Source organism: Vigna angularis, chromosome 4, assembly GCF_016808095.1.
Source record: "Vigna angularis cultivar LongXiaoDou No.4 chromosome 4, ASM1680809v1, whole genome shotgun sequence".
In the NCBI taxonomy this organism is placed as follows: Eukaryota; Viridiplantae; Streptophyta; class Magnoliopsida; order Fabales; family Fabaceae; genus Vigna; species Vigna angularis.
In genome coordinates, this window is record NC_068973.1 from 32005688 (window position 1) to 32026004 (window position 20317).

General features: G+C 39.5%; 2 protein-coding genes across 6 annotated transcripts; both read left to right on the forward strand.

Moving 5' to 3' along the window:
- Window positions 1–3179: 3179 nt before the first annotated feature.
- LOC128196273 (uncharacterized) lies at window positions 3180–4202 on the forward strand. The gene has a single exon (XM_052876526.1). It carries the CDS (start codon window positions 3180–3182, stop codon window positions 4200–4202), a length of 1023 nt encoding a protein of 340 aa, XP_052732486.1.
- Window positions 4203–8631: 4429 nt separating this feature from the next.
- Window positions 8632–19555, forward strand: LOC108332074 (pentatricopeptide repeat-containing protein At3g29230-like). Of its 5 annotated transcripts, XM_052876592.1 has the most exons (10): window positions 8632–9745; window positions 12931–12997; window positions 13143–15427; window positions 15504–15576; window positions 15740–15825; window positions 16942–17048; window positions 17131–17286; window positions 18342–18428; window positions 18626–18723; window positions 19233–19555. In XM_052876592.1, the coding sequence occupies exon 3, from the start codon at window positions 13311–13313 to the stop codon at window positions 15165–15167; it is 1857 nt and encodes a 618-aa protein (XP_052732552.1). In that variant the 5' UTR covers window positions 8632–9745; window positions 12931–12997; window positions 13143–13310; the 3' UTR covers window positions 15168–15427; window positions 15504–15576; window positions 15740–15825; window positions 16942–17048; window positions 17131–17286; window positions 18342–18428; window positions 18626–18723; window positions 19233–19555. The 5 variants fall into 5 exon arrangements, with proteins under 5 accessions (XP_052732552.1, XP_052732551.1, XP_052732550.1 ...); XM_052876591.1 differs by having other exon boundaries at window positions 13143–15576; window positions 18342–18526; XM_052876590.1 differs by having other exon boundaries at window positions 13143–15576.
- The last annotated feature ends 762 nt before the right edge of the window (window positions 19556–20317 follow it).

The following is a 20317-nucleotide window of genomic DNA, read 5'->3' on the forward strand; positions in this document are numbered from 1 at the left end:
AAAAATTTATTTATAAAAAAAATGTAAAATTTGACATGATAATTATTAATTTTTAAAATTATAATTACCAACTAAGTTCAAGACTTAAAATTATTATAAAAAAGATAAAGATGTAGATAAAAAAATGGTTAAAAAAAATACTAGAATGGATCAAATTTGAGCCCATAAGTGTAGAGATGTTAACATAAAAAAACAGGGTGTTTCACCTTGCACCTCTAAGCCTGCACTCCAATTTTCTAAAATACCACTACACCTCATTTTTCTTTTATTAAGAAATCCTACACCCATTCCTATATTAGTTATTTAATTATTTTATTTATAATTATTTTTAAATTTATGTATTAAATTGTATGAAATTATAATTTAATTAGAATATTTTTAAATGTTAAAAATTTTCTTTTATGAATTTATTAGATTTAATAAAAATATTTTGAAAAAATAAAATTTTAAATATATATATCGGATATGAAAATCTGAGCAGAGTTATAGAATGATATCCGATAAACGAACAAATTCGATGTTGTTTTGTAAAAATTTAATTATATTATTTGTTTATGTGAGATCCCGGTAAATTAGAAGCGTAATTAAGTGTCAAATCAGTATTTATTATGCTGCTGAATCACCTAGTTGCTTCCATGAATGCGCCGCGCCACACGTCCAATGCATTAATTGCGCGCTGCACGCTGCATGCATGAGCGCCACTTGTCACGATGGAAGTTTCTGAAGTCAGAGTGCGTGTGCAGGTGTTGGATCGGGAGACGTTCGTCCGCACGAACGTGGATTTGACAAAAAGAGTTTTCAAAAAAAACCCCTCCACTCACCTGTATCACTCATCTTCTTCCTCAGAACCAAAACCTTCCATTTTCTCTAATCTCTCTCTAGAACCAGTAGCTCTTCTCTCTTCTGTAACTCATCTTCTTCTTCTCCGATTCACTTTCCAGAACCGTAGGAACGTTCGTCCAGCTGTGATCTTCCGTTTGGACCGAACAGAATTTGGAGCGGAACTGGTAAGTCTTCCTTTCTAAGCGTCGTCTTTTCTGGTTTCATGCGAACCCTAGTTTTGGTTGCATGCATGGGTTCTAGGTCTGAGTTATTTCGATTTCTGGCATCTTAGATTTACGTGGGAACTGTTGAGCGAAACCTGGGTGTAAGACGTGGTTAGAGGGAACCCTAAAATCTTGCTTTTGGAAGTACACTGCTATCCAGGTAAGGGAAGCTTACATATATTTAAATTTATACGTGTATGAGTGTATGAAAGCATGATGTGGGTCGTCTGTATGAAATTTCTGTATACGTGTTTTTCTGGATCTGCATGAACGAACCCTGTTGTGCTGTTATGAATGTTTGCTGATATGATTTCTGGGTTGTTGAACTGCATGCTGGTTGAAACGTATGAGTGATGGATGAATACTATAATGTATGAATTGTTAATATGTTGATTATTGAATATGAATTAATCTGGAAGTGAAAGTATAAAGTTCATCATTTTGAGATTCATTTGAAGTATAAAGTATAAGTTAAATTGTTGAAATCTGGAAAATTGTTAAGGTTGAGAAATCTGCACTTAAATCATGTCTTTGATAAATGACGCTCGTCACTGTACGGTCTTAAACCGTTCGGTTTCCTCTTAAAATAACTTAGAATGGGATTCCTTCATTTGGAAAGAATTCTGTTCGTGAACGAGCGTCCCTATTTGAATCTTTGAGAGCGTTCGTCCTTGATAGCGTTCGGCCTTATGTCGAGCGTTCGTCTTTGATAGCGTTCGGCCTCATGTCGAGCGTTCGTCCTTGATAGCGTTCGGCCTTATGTCGAGCGTTCGTCTTTAATAGCGTTCGGCCTCATGTCGAGCGTTCGTCCTTGATAGCGTTCGGCCTTATGTCGAGCGTTCGTCTTTGATAGCGTTCGGCCTCATGTCGAGCGTTCGGCCTCATGTCGAGCGTTCGGCCTTATGTCGGGCGTTCGTCTTTGATAGCGTTCGGCCTTATATCGAACGTTCGTTCTAAAGCACGCAAAGTCTCCTATCAAGCGCTCGTACAACTGAATAAGTATCTGATTTTGAAATAGCGTTCGTCCTGATCTCAAACAGCGTTCGTCTATACAGTTGATTAACGTTCGTCTTTTAGAGAAGTGTAATGGAGAATGAAAATGTGATGTTGAGGAAATTATAAACTGGACGAATCATATATGAGGTGAAGTTATGATATTGATATTTGAACGAGCGTTCCAAGGAGGAACGACTCTGATTTTTATTTGATATTAAATTTGGTAAAGTATGACTGTGGATTAGTTAAGACTCGCTGTCCATCCTGATGTTCCGTGATACGCCTCTTCAAGTAGAAGGGGGTATTCATGTGTGGGAACGGCAGGAGGTCCTTAGTCCATAAGTTAACATGGGCGACGTAAGAACGGACTTACCTCGAGTGGCAGCTGTTTGGTGTATCCCAGTTACTACATCACTCGGGTGCAAGGACGCTTGTAACTACACAGATTCATACAGTCCGGACGGTCGGTCTAGCATTAGTATATTTATGTTTGATTGATGTTATGCCTATATGAGTTGATTGTGTGATGGTTTGAATAAAAATGTTGAAGTATGAATTTAAATTACGTAAGCTTACCCTTTCGTTTTTCCATTGTGTTGTCCACTGTCCATGTACGTTCGTCCTGTCTTGCAATGATCATCCGTTGTGGATGTGAGCAGATGGTGGTGCATCCCTTGAAGAAATGCTGGAAGAAGAAAATTTGGACGATGCCAATCTGGTGGAAGTTGAAGTAAAGGCCGAGCCTTAGAGCGCTCGTAGATGTTAGGTTGTAGACGTTAGCTCATTTTTGGACGTTCGGTTACTTCTTTTGTAAAACCGTTCGTTCTGATTTTTTCCTGTTATTCTGAAACGCTCGTTATTTTGTACTGCAGCCGTTCGGCTTTGAACCCTTGAACTCTGTTTAATTTTAAAGACTGTTTACTGTACTGTTAATTGTAATTAATTCTGATCTATGGTAATTACTATATTTTGGGATGTTACATTAGTGGTATCAGAGCAGTTTTGTTCTCTTAAGGACGTTGTAGGGTTATGAGTGCACTGTGTTTTTGCTGTGTGCTTATTGTATGTTTAATGAGTTATTGTTATTTAACTCTTGGACATATCTAACGCTCGTTTTTCTTTGTATCCAGAGAACGAATGGCACCTAGACTCCCTCCTCCCCCGCAGCCTAACGAACCTGATGCGTCCAACAACGCTAGGTTGTTGGAGACGGTGATAGACCGCTTACAGCAGCAGAACACGACCCTCATGGAACAAAACGCCACTCTGATGCAGCAAAACCAAGCTGCTATGCAGAGTCTGGAGGCCTCCCGTGCAAATTCTGAAACCACGCAGAGGCAGTTGATGGAGATACTTGCAGCAACTAGAGGTGCGTCTGGAGCATCCTCTTCAAACGCTGCTCAACCAAATGCTGAATGGAGCTTAGAGAGTTTCCTCCAACACCATCCGGCTAAGTTCAGTGGGAAGGGTCTCCCAGATGAAGCAGATCAATGGTTAAGGGATATAGAGAAAATTTTCAATGCCAAGAGATGCCCAGATGAGAATAGATTAGCGTACGCGGAGTATCTGTTGACGGGAGAAGCAAGTCATTGGTGGACGAGCACGAGAGCCATTCTCGCAGACGCACAACAGTCGGTCACTTGGGAAGTGTTTAGGGCTAAGTTTTATGAAGAATATTTTCCGGACAGCGTTCGGTTTGCGAAGGAGGTGGAATTTTTACAACTAGTTCAAGGGGGTATGTCTGTTTCCGAATACACCAATAAGTTCAAGCACCTCGTCAGATTCAATACCATGGCCACGAGTGAAGTATGGCAGTGTAGAAAGTTTGAAAACGGATTGCGGAGCGACTTGAAAGTATTGATATCCAGTTTGTGTATCCGAACGTTCCCTGCTATGGTTGAGAGGGCCAAGGTCTTGGAGAGGAACATGGCAGAAGCGGAACGTCAGAAGAGGTCGCAACAAGTGAGTAGAGGACCGATCGTGTCCAGAGGAGGAGCTGTACAGAGGAGACCTCCTTACACTCGTCCAAATCAGTCTTCTCAGACGAGCGGATCTCAAGCAATAGTTCCTGTCGGACAGTCTGGGCAGGGAGGTGTCGTTTGTTTCCGGTGTGGAGGGCCACATTATAGATCTTCATGCCCTCAGTTGGTGGGAGTCTAGCACTGTAATAGTTGTGGGAGAAACGGACATTCGAATCATGAGTGCAATATGAGTGGGCGTGCGGTGATGAGGCCACCCAATGCTGGAAGAAATCAGCCAAGAGGAGGACGAGCCCAAGCTAGTGGGCGAGTGTATGCTATAACGAGCGCTGAAGCAGCAAGCTCAGGTAATCTTATTGTTGGTGAATGCATGCTGTTTGGTAAATCCTGCTGTGCTTTGTATGATTCGGGGGCAACGCACTCCTTCATCTCGAAGGCGTGTGTTGAAAAGCTGGGATTAGAAGTGAGCGAGATGCAGTTTGATCTGGTGGTGTCGACCCCAGCAGCTGGTGAGGTTAGGACGTCCACTATGTGCGTTAAGTGTCCTATAGAAGTGGCGGGACGTAGGTTTAAAGTTAGCCTCATCTGCTTACCTCTTCAAGGTTTGGAGGTGATCTTAGGAATGGATTGGTTGGCTGCCAATCGCATTCTTATTGATTGTGGAGCGAAGGAGTTGATCTTCCCTGGTGAAGAAGAAGAAGTTCTTTCAGTGACGCTCGGTCAGCTGAAAGAAGACGTTATGGAAGGCGCCAGCTGTTTCCTGATTATGACTCACGAGGATCAGGAATCCAGAGGAATGGTAGAAGAACGATCGTCCACTCGAAACGGTAATGGACGATCGGTTGTGGACGAGTTTGCGGACGTTTTTCCGGAAGAGATCCCTGGACTTCCCCCTCAGCGTGAAGTGGAGTTCACAATTGATTTGGTGACTACAGCGGCTCCCATCTCGGTTCAGCCATATAGGATGTCGCCTGCGGAGTTAGTTGAACTAAAGGAGCAGATTGAGGAATTGATAGAGAAGAAATTCATTAGGCCGAGCGTATCACCTTGGGGAGCGCCCGTGCTGTTAGTAAGGAAGAAGGATGGCAGCTCTCGGTTGTGTATTGACTACCGGCAATTAAATAAGCTGACCATCAAGAACAAGTACCCTTTGCCGAGAATAGATGACTTACTGGATCAATTACATGGGGCTGCTGTGTTCTCGAAGATTGATTTGAGATCCGGATATCATCAAATTAGGGTTAAAGAAGATGACATCCAAAAGACCGCATTCAGGTCACGTTATGGGCATTATGAATATGTGGTGATGCCTTTTGGAGTAACGAACGCTCCAGCCGTGTTCATGGAGTACATGAACCGCATATTCAGGCCTTATTTGGATAAGTTTGTGGTCGTCTTCATAGATGATATTCTCATCTATTCCAAGACCGAAGACGAGCATGAGGAGCACCTTAGACTTATACTTGGAGTGTTGCGGGAGAAAGAATTATATGCAAAGTTGTCTAAGTGTGAATTTTGGATGAAGGAGATTCAGTTTTTGGGTCATGTGGTGTCGGCTGGAGGCATCTCGGTGGATCCAGCGAAAGTGCGAGCGGTACTGGATTGGGAGAGTCCGCGTTCGGTCACGGAAGCACGTAGTTTTGTTGGACTGGCGGGCTACTACAGACGGTTCATTGAAGGTTTTGCTAAGATAGTAGCGCCGCTAACTCAGTTGACCCGTAAAGATCAGCCGTTCGTTTGGACCGATCGTTGTGAGGCCAGTTTTCAGGAGTTGAAGGTAAAGCTGACGAGCGCCCCAGTGCTGGTTATTCCGGACACGTCTAAACCGTTTGAAGTCTATTGCGACGCTTCTCATCAAGGTCTGGGTTGTGTTTTGATGCAAGAGAAGCGAGCGGTAGCGTATGCGTCTCGGCAGTTGAGGATTCACGAGAGGAATTACCCAACGCACGACCTGGAGTTGGCAGCGGTCGTTTTTGCGCTGAAGATCTGGAGGCATTTCTCCACGTTCCAAGTCTTCAGTGATCACAAGAGTCTCAAGTATCTCTTTGATCAGAAGGAGTTGAATATGAGGCAAAGGAGGTGGCTTGAGTTCTTGAAGGATTATGATTTCGAGCTGCTCTATCATCCAGGAAAAGCAAACGTGGTAGCGGACGCTCTAAGCAAAAAAGTGGTGCATATGTCGCCTATGATGGTACGCGAGCTGAGCTTGGTGGAGAGTTTCAGAGATCTAAGGTTACAGTTTGAGTTAGAACCGAACAGCATCAAGTGCTGTAACCTTAGAATATCTAGCAATGTGTTCGACCGAATCTGGATGAAACAGCGAGAGGATGAAGAGCTAGTGAAGGTTTTAAGCGCACTCGGTACGGATCAGGCCAAACATTTCAACGCTGGAACTGATGGCATGTTACGTTACATGGGTCGGACGTGCATTCCCAATGATGGCGAGCTGAAGCGGATCATACTGGAGGAAGCGCATCATAGCCGTCTTAGCATACACCCTGGTATGACTAAGATGTATCAAGACCTCCGGAAATCGTTTTGGTGGCCTGGAATGAAGGGTGATGTCGCTCGTTTCGTGGCATCATGTCTAACCTGTCAACGAGCGAAGGCAGAATATCAAAGACCTGGCGGATTGCTTCAACAGTTGGAAATTCCCGAATGGAAGTGGGATAGCATATCCATGGATTTCGTGACTCATCTACCACGCACGGTCAGAAATCATGATTCAATCTGGGTGATCGTGGATAGGCTAACAAAGAGCGCCCACTTCCTAGCTGTCAACTTAAAGATGTCGTTAGCCAACTTAGCTAAGTTGTATATCCAGGAGATCGTTCGTCTGCACGGAGTACCTTCGAGCATAATTTCCGATCGAGACACAAGGTTCACTTCGCGGTTTTGGCAGTCACTTCAAAGCGAGCTCGGTAGTAGGTTGCAAATGAGTTCAGCCTACCACCCTCAGACGGACGGCCAGTCTGAACAAACCATCCAGACGCTCGAAGATTTGCTGAGGACGTGCGTCCTAGATCACTTAGGTGCTTGGGATGAAGTTCTGCCACTAGTGGAGTTCACGTATAACAACAGTTTCCAGGCGAGCATTGGAATGGCACCGTTTGAAGCACTCTATGGGAGGAAATGCCGGACGCCACTTTGTTGGTTCAAGGAAGGAGAGAACGTGCTAACTGGACCTGAACTTATTCAGCAAACGACCGAGAAAGTCAAGCAAATCCAAGAGAGGTTGAAGACGTCTTTGAGCAGGCAGAAGTCGTACGCTGATAAAAGGAGAAGACCATTGGAGTTCGCTGCAGGAGATCATGTGTTCCTCCGACTCAATCCAGTCACTGGTGTAGGACGAGCCATTCGTCCAAAGAAGCTGTCTCCCAAGTTCATTGGGCCTTACCAAATTTTGAGGAAGATCGGACCAGTAGCGTACGAGCTTGCGTTGCCACCCCAACTATCCAACCTTCACCCCGTTTTCCACGTCTCTCAACATCGAAAGTATATAACAAATCCGTCACACGTACTGGAGTTAGAAGACATTCAGCTACGTCCAGACCGAACGTTAGAACTGCATCCAGTCCGTGTTGAAGATAGCTGCACCAAGTACTACAAGGGCAAGGACGTTCGCTTGGTGAAAATGTTGTGGGACGCTAAGACGGGTGATTCAACGTGGGAAGTTGAGAGCGCCATGAAGGACTTGTACCCTAATCTATTTCTGGGTGAGTTTCTAATTTTCGAGGTCGAAAATTTTTGTAGATAGGTGGAATGTGAGATCCCGGTAAATTAGAAGCGTAGTTAAGTGTCAAATCAGTATTTATTATGCTGCTGAATCACCTAGTTGCTTCCATGAATGCGCCGCGCCACACGTCCAATGCATTAATTGCGCGCTGCACGCTGCATGCATGAGCGCCACTTGTCACGATGGAAGTTTCTGAAGTCAGAGTGCGTGTGCAGGTGTTGGATCGGGAGACGTTCGTCCGCACGAACGTGGATTTGACAAAAAGAGTTTTCAAAAAAAACCCCTCCACTCACCTGTATCACTCATCTTCTTCCTCAGAACCAAAACCTTCCATTTTCTCTAATCTCTCTCTAGAACCAGTAGCTCTTCTCTCTTCTGTAACTCATCTTCTTCTTCTCCGATTCACTTTCCAGAACCGTAGGAACGTTCGTCCAGCTGTGATCTTCCGTTTGGACCGAACAGAATTTGGAGCGGAACTGGTAAGTCTTCCTTTCTAAGCGTCGTCTTTTCTGGTTTCATGCGAACCCTAGTTTTGGTTGCATGCATGGGTTCTAGGTCTGAGTTATTTCGATTTCTGGCATCTTAGATTTACGTGGGAACTGTTGAGCGAAACCTGGGTGTAAGACGTGGTTAGAGGGAACCCTAAAATCTTGCTTTTGGAAGTACACTGCTATCCAGGTAAGGGAAGCTTACATATATTTAAATTTATACGTGTATGAGTGTATGAAAGCATGATGTGGGTCGTCTGTATGAAATTTCTGTATACGTGTTTTTCTGGATCTGCATGAACGAACCCTGTTGTGCTGTTATGAATGTTTGCTGATATGATTTCTGGGTTGTTGAACTGCATGCTGGTTGAAACGTATGAGTCATGGGAATTTGTAAGTAATTTATACAAATGTATAAACTCTGCAAGTGTTACTGCAATATGTCTTATCTTGGTCTTTGTTGGTGTAGTTGGGTATTTTGAATGTCATTCAAGCTATGGAGTTTGTTCCTGAGCTTGTTTATCCTTTGTATATTGCTGCTTCTGTAGATTGGTACATTATAGTTCCCATATTACCGAATTTATTTATAACACTTTCTTGTAACTTAGCTTTTGGTGTTTCATTTGTGGATGATCACAATCACATCTGTTTCTTGATCAATTAACTCAAGTGAAGAGCTTGTTATTAAGAGAGGCGAGGAAAATTTAGAGTTGATTTTTTTTCTAGTATTTCTGCTCTGTACGGTATTAGACAGAAATACTTTTTCTGCTTTTAGTTAAATTCATCTCTACGAGAGAAATTACAACATTACTGAATAAACTTTGTATTAAATCCACTTCAGGCAAATATACTTTTTTCTGTTATATGGCAGAATAGTATGCAAAGTTATAGTGTTGAAATATTACGTTGCTCAGAGCCCACTGGACTAGGTGGCCATGGCATTAGAGGTGGCCATGAAGTGACAAAGTAGAAAACTGGTTTGTTGTGTAAACATTTTCTTGATGTATAAATTGACTGTTCTCTTCCAGATCAGCTTTTGAGCTCTGGGTTGCATCTTAATTAGGCAAGATTTAACATATGCATGTTTCTATGGTAATTGATGTTAGTCTCATTAGTTGAACTCTCATTGCCTATGTATGATATGCATGTTTTTCTGTGTTTTTTTAGGGAGAATCAGAATCTGGGAAGGCACCATGGCAAGGGATGTTATATTATACCCGTTTCATACAATTTTATCTCTTTTTCTCACATCTATATAATGTTTTGCTTGCATAGTTGTTGAACATTATACTTGTTATATTATTCAAATACTTCGATTACTAAATAGTAATATACATGTTGATGAATCATGTCCATGGTGTTGGTGGCAGGTGAGGGAGAGGTGTAAAAAGGAATGGAAAATGTTCCAGAGTCGGTTGGCAAATGTAGAATATGCATATTACAAGGCCATGAGAGTAAATATGTTCAATTCAACTACTCCTTAACGACAGAACCTGACTTGTACACAACCATCACCATTGTTGAGTTCGATTTTACATAATATATAGTTTTTTCTTTGAGTTTGGAAGTTACTTGCACTTGTAACTTAGAGTCCTAAACAACAGTTCAATGTGGGATTCCAGTGTTGAAAGTTAGAGTTAGATAATATAGGTAAATGAAACTTATTGTAAGTAGTGTATTTGATTATATAATATTCTTTGTTTTAGGAATCTTTGCTTGCAGGGAATAAGAAGGCAATACCGTTGGCTAGTTTTTTTTTATTAGAAATTTTCAAGATACTGCCTCGGCTCAAAAGAGAACCGAGGCCAAAAGTCCTTAAAAGAAAAAAGGGGGCAAAATCTTACTGCCTCGGTTATTTTTGAACCGAGGCCAAATCCTACTCCTTTTGCCTCGGTCCACAACCGAGGTAAAAAGGGTAGACTTTTTGCCTCGCCTGTATATGTCTCGGTTCCAAAACCGCTGTCTAAAGGCGAAAATAACCGTTGTCTTTTCCCTTGACTGTACTAGTGCTTATTCTGTAAGATTAATATAGGATATTGTTGTTTGAAATTCTGAATTAGCTTGTGAATTTTCTTGAAACTGGGCTGCAGAACTGAAATGCTTGGTTGTCTGAATATGGTATGCTAAGAAGTGTTATTATGGATGAACGTGCATGTGTTAAAGTAAACTAAGTAATAAGGATGGTATGAACTGATATATGTGCGATTGAATTACTTTAGTTTGTATAAATTGTGAAACCTGAGATTACTATGCAGTAGTATAATTTTCAATCTGTTTTGATATGGGGATAAATGAGTTAAAGCTTAACAGTAAGTGATAATGCTGGTTTTTTATGTTCAGAATTGTGAATAATGGGGTATTGGATTTGGAGTAAATTTTGATGTATATTTATTGAAGTAAATAAAGTCGTGTGTGACGACGAGTGTTTATGGAATATAGTGGTTAAAGTGCTATGCTTAGATGTTGTAAGGTATGTTCTGGAAATTTGGGTTACGGGAGAGTGTAGTGCATGTTTAAAGATGTTGGTTTTTCCCATAATAGTGTAAGTGTGAGCATTAACTCTGATGTGGAATGTTTTCTTTAATTTGGTGTTGTTAGTGACTGTTTCAAGGTGTTTTGAATGGGGTTAGTGCATACAAAATGTCCAAAATGTAGTTGAATGTTTGCAGTAATCATAAGTGCATTATAGTAGTAAGCTGTTGCAGTATGTTAGAGCTGAGCGCCACTTTATACCGCTGGGCGGTGGGCCGTTGGGCGTTGGAAAGGTCTCGCTGAGCGAGACCTGGGTGTTTTAGCTTCGTCTTTTCATGCATTGTTTGCTGTGGTTAATATATTTATGAACGGTTGTTAGTTGCTTGGGTTTGTACGTATGAGTATGATGTGAACATGTGAACGTGGTTCTAATTTGGTGTATCTTGTTTAAAAGGTCTTGTAACATTAAAGATACTCGTTATATGAAGGATTATGGCTATGTGCATAATATTTGAGAATGGTGAATGTTGTAACTCAAATGATTGGTGATAGTTGATGTGTTAAATGAATGTTTGGTTGATGTGATATTAAACCTCATAGTTTAGTCAATAAAAGTGAATTGACTACGTTAAAGTGTAGATAGTGAGAGGTGAGATAAATAGAAAGTTGTTCTTGATGTGTTCAAGAATATGAAGTGGTCTAGGATGAGTTTCCCTTTATATCAGGGTCTATTTCTCCTGTGTGTTGGGAAGGAGCACTCTTAGATTGTGTGAGGTAGTAAGAGTGGGTTTGAGTATCGTACTCTTTAGTCTGTGTGATCGTTAACGAGAGGAAAGTTATTGGCTCTTTAAGAAGAACAAGTTCTTAACTGTGTGTGTAGGACTACTCAACCGCCTTGTAGGAATGTTGGTATGTGTGACCTTAGTCTGTGTGACAAGAGATCACTGTGAGAAGTCTGTGTGACTTTAGTCTGTGTGACAAGAGATTGATGAGAGTATATGTCCTATGACTTTAGACCTTTGAGTGACATCTATGTGATACGATACAAGGTAAGATGTTATCACTAAGATAAAAGTAGAGTGAATGTGGTTCTAATTTGGTGCATCTTGTTTAAAAGGTCTTGTAACATTAAAGATACTCGTTATATGAAGGATTATGGCTATGTGCATAATATTTGAGAATGGTGAATGTTGTAACTCAGATGATTGGTGATAGTTGATGTGTTAAATGAATGTTTGGTTGATGTGATATTAAACCTCATAGTTTAGTCAATAGAAGTGAATTGGCTACGTTAAAGTGTAGATAGTGAGAGGTGAGATAAATAGAAAGTTGTTCTTGATGTGTTCAAGAATATGAAGTGGTCTAGGATGAGTTTTCCTTTATATCAGGGTCTATTTCTCCTGTGTGTTGGGAAGGAGCACTCTTCAGATTGTGTGAGGTAGTAAGAATGGATTTGAGTATCGTACTCTCTAGTCTCTCTAGTCTGTGTGATCGTTAGTGAGAGGAAAGTTGTTGGCTCTTTAAGAGGAACAAGTTCTTAACTGTGTGTAGGACTACTTAACCGCCTTGTAGGAATGTTGGTCTATGTGACCTTAGTCTGTGTGACAAGAGATCATTGTGAGAAGTCTGTGTGACTTTAGTTTGTGTGACAAGAGATTGATGAGAAGATATGTCTTTGTGACTTTAGACCTTTGAGTGACATTTATGTGATATGATACAGGGTGAGATGTTATCACTGAGATAAAGGTAGAGTGATTGGGTTATTGTTATATTTGTTTTGATGATGGTATTGTTGTTATTATTGTGTTTGATTTTTTAGCTCACCTATGTTTTTTTGTATGTTTATTGCGATGATCGTATGACATTTGTATTGTACGGAAGCATACAAGAATACATGATATGGAATAGATGACACGAGAGAGATGTGCCTTGGTGGAGCTTAAACATTCATCTGAATTTTATGAAAGAAATTTCTTTAAAAGTTTAATTTGATGTTTTAATCTATTGGATGTATGAATACTTGAGTTTTAAAGTTGTAATAAAGTTTAGTTCTTTTGGATTTGTTAACTTTGTCTTTATAAAATTTTTGACTTTGATGTGCTTAAGTGACTCGTAGTTTGAACGTTACAGTTTGTTTCTCTCTCCTATTACTATTCCTTTGAATGAGGTTAAGAAAGAGGCCCCTCTCATGTTATGTTATCTCGTGTCTATAGGTTTGCTTCTCGTGTTGATGCTGATTCCTATTGATGAAAATAGCAAATTCGGTCGAAAATTATCCAGGTACTTGTTTCTGTTTATAATATGAAAATTTGATATCAAAAGTCGTGATTAAGTTAGTATAAGCTTTTGTATTTTCTTTTTCTTATTGTGACACTGGGCTTGAATCCCTTGCTTTTCTGGTCGAATAAAATGTTTCCTTTTTCAGAAAAAAATGGTACAAACATTTTGTTCTGAAAAAACAGTACTCTTCTGACACGACATACAGACATCAGACTTTCCGGTCAGGTGGATCCAAGTGGAACACAGTCCGGGTCCTACACATACCAATATCATACACAAGCAGTTGATATGTGTTTTCAATCCACGACTACAAATGCAAAGAAAATTAGGGAAGTTAGTGGTGAACGATTCTCCGAAGAGACTACAAATAGTTGTGGAAGAGAAGCTGATATCCCTGTTAAGGTCATGCGAAACGTGCACGCGGCTGCACCAGATTCAAGCCCAAATAGTCACCCATGGACTACAAAGCAATGATTACGTCACCCCTAGTTTCATCACGGCGTGCGCGCGTCTCGGTAGAATGGGTCACGCTGGAAGAGTGTTTAACACAATTGCGCAACCAAACGGCGCCATGTGGAATGCCATGTTCCGAGGCTTTGCCCTATTGGAGTGTCCCTTTGAAGTTGTCGTTTTGTTCGCGCAAATGCATCGCGCTAGTGCTTCGCCGAACTGCTTCACTTTCCCATTGGTGATGAAGTCGTGTGCTCAGGCGAACGCGGTTAGAGAAGGAGAGCAGGTTCATTGCGTGGTGGCCAAACGTGGTTTTAAGTCGAACGCGTTTGTGGGAACCGCGTTGATTCACATGTACTCCGTGAGAGGAGAGGTGTTCATCGGGGATGCTTACAAGGTGTTCGGCGAAATGCGCGAGAAGAATGTCTTCGCTTGGACTGCGATCATCGTTGCTCATGTGGCGTGTCGTGACATGGCTTCCGCAAGGCGTCTTTTTGACCTGGCGCCACAGCGTGACGTTGTGCTGTGGAATGTCGTCGTTTCGGGATACATCGAATTGGGGGACATGGTAGCCGCGAGAGCGCTGTTTGATAAAATGCCGAACCGCGATGTGATGTCATGGAACACCGTTTTGAACGGTTACGCCTATAACGGTGAGGTGGAATCGTTCGAGAAGCTGTTTGATGAAATGCCTGAGAGGAATGTTTATTCTTGGAACGGGTTAATTGGAGGGTATGCTCGGAATGGGCTCTTTAACAAAGTTTTGGAGTCTTTTAAACGGATGTTGATGTTACCAAAACAAGAAGGGGAAGGTGGTGATGTTGTGGTCATTCCCAATGATTACACAGTTGTGGTAGTGTTGTCCGCATGTTCCAGATTGGGGGACCTTGAGATGGGTAAGTGGGTGCATATTTATGCAGAGAGTATTGGGTATAAGGGCAACTTGTTTGTTGGAAATGCTTTGATTGACATGTATGCAAAATGTGGGGTTATAGAGAAAGCACTTGATATGTTTAATTGGTTGGATGTGAAGGATATAATAACTTGGAACACCATAATTAATGGCCTTGCCATGCACGGTCATGCAGTTGATGCTTTAAGTTTGTTTGAGCGGATGAAGAGCATGGGAGAGAAGCCAGATGGTGTTACATTTGTTGGGATTTTGTCTGCTTGTACGCATATGGGGTTAGTGAGAGATGGGTTTCTGCATTTCCAATCGATGGTTGATAATTACTCAATTGTGCCTCAGATTAAGCATTATGGTTGTATGGTGGATTTGTTGGGAAGAGCTGGTCTTATAGATCAGGCTATGGATTTCGTGAGAAAGATTCCAATAAAACCGGATGCGGTTATATGGGCAGCACTGCTTGGGGCTTGTCGGATGTATAAGAATGTGGAAATAGCAGAAGTGGCACTTGAGCAACTCATTGAACTTGAACCCAACAACCCTGCAAACTTTGTCATGCTTTCGAACATATACAAGGATCTTGGAAGATGGGAGGATGTTGCCCGGTTGAAGATTGCAACGAGAGATACCGGGTTCAAGAAATTACCGGGATGTAGTGTTATTGGGTGCAATGATAGTGTGGTAGAATTCTATTCCTTGGATGAGAGACATCCTGAGACAGAGAGTATATATCGGACATTGAAGGGATTGACGACTCTGTTAAGATTGAATGGATACGTCCCAAATCTTGTGGATGTTGCTCATGGAAACTGAACGAGTAGGGAGGTATCTTGATGATACCCAAATCTTCATTAACTGGCTCAGCCGCTCAGCATTTGAAAGACCCAATCAGTTCTATAGACATCAATTCTTCAAATTCTGGGTCTGTTTTGAAACAGTGGAACAGCTACATGGTAAAATCACATAGTTTTTCATCCTGCAGCTGCTTGTTGTCAAACTCAGTTATTGTCAAATTCTTGGTTGGTTGATTGATTCTCCTCACGCTTCTCGTCCTCTCTCAGCCAAGCACTCTTGTTCGTTTCTCTCCCCTATTGCTCTTCCCTTGAATGAGGTTAAGAAAGAGGCCCCTCTCATGTTATGTTATCTCAGGCTTATATTTGCTTCTCGTGTTGATGCTGATTCCTATTGATCAAAATAGAAAATTCGGTCAAAAATTATCCAGGTACTTGTTTATAGCATGAAAATTTGATGTAAAAAACGGTGATTAAGTTATTATAAGCTTTTGTATTTTCTTTTTCTTCTTGTGACACTGGGTTTGAATCCCTTGCTTTTCTGGTAGAATAAAATGTATCTTTTTTCAGAAAAAAAAATTGGGTGCATTTCAGGTACATACGCAAGCACGTTTGCAGTGAATTTCCCGTCATTCTTCATGTGGAAGATATGAAGGCCTTTCATCCCAATCGTGCTTATGGTTTGCCCCTTACTCTTAACTCAAGTTTGACTTCTGAATATTTTTCTTAGATGAAAGTGTATCTTTGTTCTCTCTTGCAATTTTGTTGCCTTCTAATGGAGATTGTTTACTAGTGATAATGATACTAACACGACCAAAATAGTTTATGTAGTGGACAAACTTCACCTCACAAGCCAATTTTTGAGTTTGAGTTACGTCCCAGTACTGTTATCAGATCATTCATAGTGTTCTATTATAAGTGGGAAACAACCTTTTGACATAAATACACACATATTTATGTATTGTTTTTTTTTGTCTAAAATTGGTTAGATATTTTAAACAGATTCTTTTTTGGGTAAGTTTGTTCTGTGGTTTTTATACAATGAAAAAGGGTGATTGGAAAAGTGAAGGATTGGATTTAGGAACGTTGAGCAGGAGATTGCCTTACCCTTTACTTGGTTGCTTCATTCATAATGGTAGGCGGCGATTGCTGGAAAAGTGTAACTTATAACCTAAAATGGTTGAAGGAGACCATTCTAAGGTTTGACATAAATAATATGTTTTTAATTTAGAAATTGCAATTAGAAATATCTACTTTCGGTGTCCATTCTAAGGTTTGACATAAATAATATGTTTTTAATTTAGAAATTGCAATTAGAAATATCTACTTTCGGTGTCGCTGATGCGCTTGCTGGTATGAGAGCTCATCAGAAGATGGCTGAGTTTTTTATTCCACCACCTGAAAGCTTCGGATTCTTGCTTAGGGGATCAAGCTTCTTATAGCTAGCTTTGTTGCTTTCTGTTCTGTCTTTTTCCTTTCCCTTTGTACCAAGAAAAAAACTAGCTAGTTTGAGGAGTGGATAGGCGACGTGATAGTGCTGATATTGTTCTAAACAGATTTATGCAAGTATTCATTTCGAAATTAAATAATTATTCATTTAGAGAATGAACGTTGCATAAATAAGACGAAGTGTCCTGAATGAACCAATTTATTTCTTATCCTTTGGCAGAGCTAGATCTGAAACATCATAGCAAGTTTTAAGCTATTATATCTCTCTACGGTGATGATTTCTAAGTTATCTGTGTTTTATTATTAGTAGTTCATCAATATTAACTATAGCATGCCTCTTCATGCAGTTTTGGGCTATGACCCACATTCAGTTTTGCCAATTGGAGTTGTTTCATTAGCTGACAACACAGGTTTTATGCCTCTTCCCAAAATAAAAGTTCTTGCTAGCAGTGCGGTAAGATTTTTATATACCCTGTTTTGTAAGAAGGTTATTGAGGATATAATTTAAAAAATTTCTTATCACACTTAATAAATAGGTTTTTTACACACCTTTTTTGCGACACATATGGACTTCGTTGGGTTTGACTCCAGTGACAAGGAAAAGGTTTACCTCTCTGTTGGATGCTGGCTACAGTTGTATCTTAATACCTGGTGGAGTTCAAGAAACATTTCTCATGGAGCATGGTTCTGAGGTACATTGTTTTTCTCTCTTCCTCTTTAGTATATATTTTTATATTTTTATCTTTTTCGGTAACTGAAAATGTTTATTCTTTTAGATATAGTATTATAACTGATGTCAAATTGGAGTAATATGTTGGTACAGGCATTTTCTCTTGCTATGCAAGCACTTGGGCTGCATTGCCATTTGAATGGTCCATGTTTGATAGTCTTAACTAGCACTTTAGTTTCTTCCCCCTCTGATATTTCATGTCTAATATTGATGGAAAGGTGGGAAAATTACATTCTCTTGATTCATTTTATATATGTTATGATCTAATTTTAGGATCACTAACCTGAAATGTTTGAGCTATGGCAATATGACTTGCCAATAACACTCTTAAGGTGTACCTGATTCTTGAGATTTGAGTAATGTAAAATATGAGAGATTATATAATTGGGGATAATGTAATTCTCCCAACGCTAAGGAACAAGGTTGATAAAGCTTTTCATGTGAAGCACTAGACTTGTATAGAAATATAATGACCAACAAAAAAATAGTAGTTAGAATTATTGAGCAGCAATGGCATTAGGCTATTTTATAAATGTACAATAATGAGCCAAGATACTGTTATCTGTAGCAGCAAAGTCATACCCGTTTGCACACCGCGATGGTTGTAATAAAGAAATCTTTTATTTAATATGCCTCATGAAACTGGTGCGATCATAGTCCTGTTTGTTTGAATTCTGACATTGGCTGTGAAGTCATTTCAATTTGATTATAGCAATGGGCCCACTTATTACAATCTACCAATTAAACACCTTGTCATTTTGTATGGTTGCTTTTGTAATTGAATCATTGTACAATCACAAAATGCCTAAAAATATATGCAAAGAATATACTCAGTACATCATATTTGCTTGATAATTTGGTGGCTATATTTTTCTGATTGTTTTTTAAATAATGTTTCTACTATATATAAAGATAGTCCGAAAAAGGTTCCAAATAAAATGGGTATTCAATATGAAACTCCTTTATATAATTTGTATTCAAGCAAGTTAATAATACTTTGAATCATTTGCTTTCTAGATTGCCTTTCTTAAAGCAAGGTGAGGATTTGTGCGCATAGCAATGGAGAAGGGCAAACCCCTGGTGCCAGTTTTCTGCTTTGGGCAGGTATTTATTTCTTGCCCATGTCATTCTCAAGGAAAAATGTTGCAGCTTTTGCTGACTCTCACATCAACTGCAAACTGTTAAAACTAAAATGTCGCTGGGTATTATTTCCTTATCTGCTAATGTTGCTACTTTATGTTTTAGATTTTTTCTGGATTCAAATAAACTATAACTTCCCTTTTGGTGTAATTTTGTTGTAGTCAAATGTCTATAAGTGATGGAAACCAGGTGGGAAGCTATTTCTGAGTTTTTAGAGGGCTGTCAAGTTCACCCCAATATATTTTTGGGGAATTTTCGGGTATGTTTTTTCGTTTAAATGTCAACTTGCCACCTGCCAGTGATCTCCTTTACATCTATTTTTCAGTTTCAGTAATCAAAGGGATTTTGCATGATAATGAAACTAATTTTCTTAATTCAAACTTGAAGTTGTTCAAACAATTTCACTAGTCAAGGGGGTTTTGTATGATGAATGAAGCTAATTTTCTTAATTCAAACTTGAGGTTGTTCAATGAATTAAATTCGGAAAGATGGAACAATAGAAAAAAATCGTTTCTAAAATGTCAAACCAATTTGAGAATCAGTTTGGTAAATAATATGGAAGGTCAGTTTTGTCTGGTTCAGCTTAAAATATTTGCTATTGACTGGGAAAAGGTGGACTCGATTGGAGGATGCATGAATTTTACAGTCAATCATTGTTTTTTGGACAGTAATCATTTGACTGGTCTATCAGTATGAAGCTTAAATTACATTGGAGAAGTTGATATCTGGCACTAATGTTTTACACGGGTTATATTTTCTCTTCTTCAGATCTCCGATACCCTTTAAACATCCACTGCATGTGGTGGTGGGTAGACCAATTGAACTCGAGAAGAAAGGGCAAGTGGCTACAGCTCACGCAAATGGGGAAGAAATACAAAGGTTTAATACTGCAGGGGTGGGGATTGAAACTACCATGAAATTATGTAATTTTCATGCGTCTCATGCTATTTGATTTTCTATTATTTTAATTGGTATGTCAGTAAAATTGCTAATCATGCCTTATTTTTATTTTCACAAGTCGATGTATATTTTAGACTGGATAATGCCATTGATATGAATAACTAACAAAATGTACTCAAGCATTATACTTATCAATATATAGCCCATATTACCCTGCACTCATGTAGTAGATAAAAAGTGTACATAAAAAAAAAATTGTATGGGTCAAATTGATCATAAAAGCTTTATAAGTTAAGGCTATCTGTAAAAAAGATCTTTAAAAATGAAAATGAAAAGAAAAAGTAATAACTTTAAAAATATCTTTATATACATAAAAAATATTTATTGAATGAAATCTACATTCAATTTTAATTAGTTAAATTGAGACTATATGAAGTTTATAAGGTCAAATCTTGTTCAAGTGGAGTTGAATCCAGTTTAGTAAAGTTAAGACAAATCATGTTTGAATCAAGTTGATGTTAGATCATGGTATAAGTTAATTCAAGTTAGATCGAATCAAGTTTTGTTTAAGTTAAGTTGGGTTAAGACAAGTTTTGACTTATATTTAACTAGTTCAAATTGGGTTAAGTTAGTTCATACCTATGTTAATATGAGTAGAGTTAGATTAAGACCAAGTCAAGTTACTTAGAGGTAGATTTATGTTAAGTCGAGTCAGATTAGATTTATGTTGTGTAGAATGAAGCTTAGGTCTTGATTAAGGTCAAGTTGAGTTTGTTTAATTCTAGGTTAAACTAAGTTGGATCAGCCTAAGGTCAAGTTGGGTTCTAATCAAGAAAGGTTAGGTTGGATTAAATTGAGCCAAAGAGTTTAGGGTTCAGGGATCAAGAGTCAGGTTCAGGGTGAACCTACAAGGATTGAGTTGAGATGTGCTCGAGTTAGGTTGAATTAGGGTA

Coding starts and splice junctions, on each gene's coding strand:
- LOC128196273 (XM_052876526.1), top strand. CDS start 3,180: ATGGCACCTAGACTCCCTCCTCCCCCGCAGCCTAACGAACCTGATGCG.
- LOC108332074 (XM_052876591.1), top strand. CDS start 13,311: ATGCAAAGAAAATTAGGGAAGTTAGTGGTGAACGATTCTCCGAAGAGA.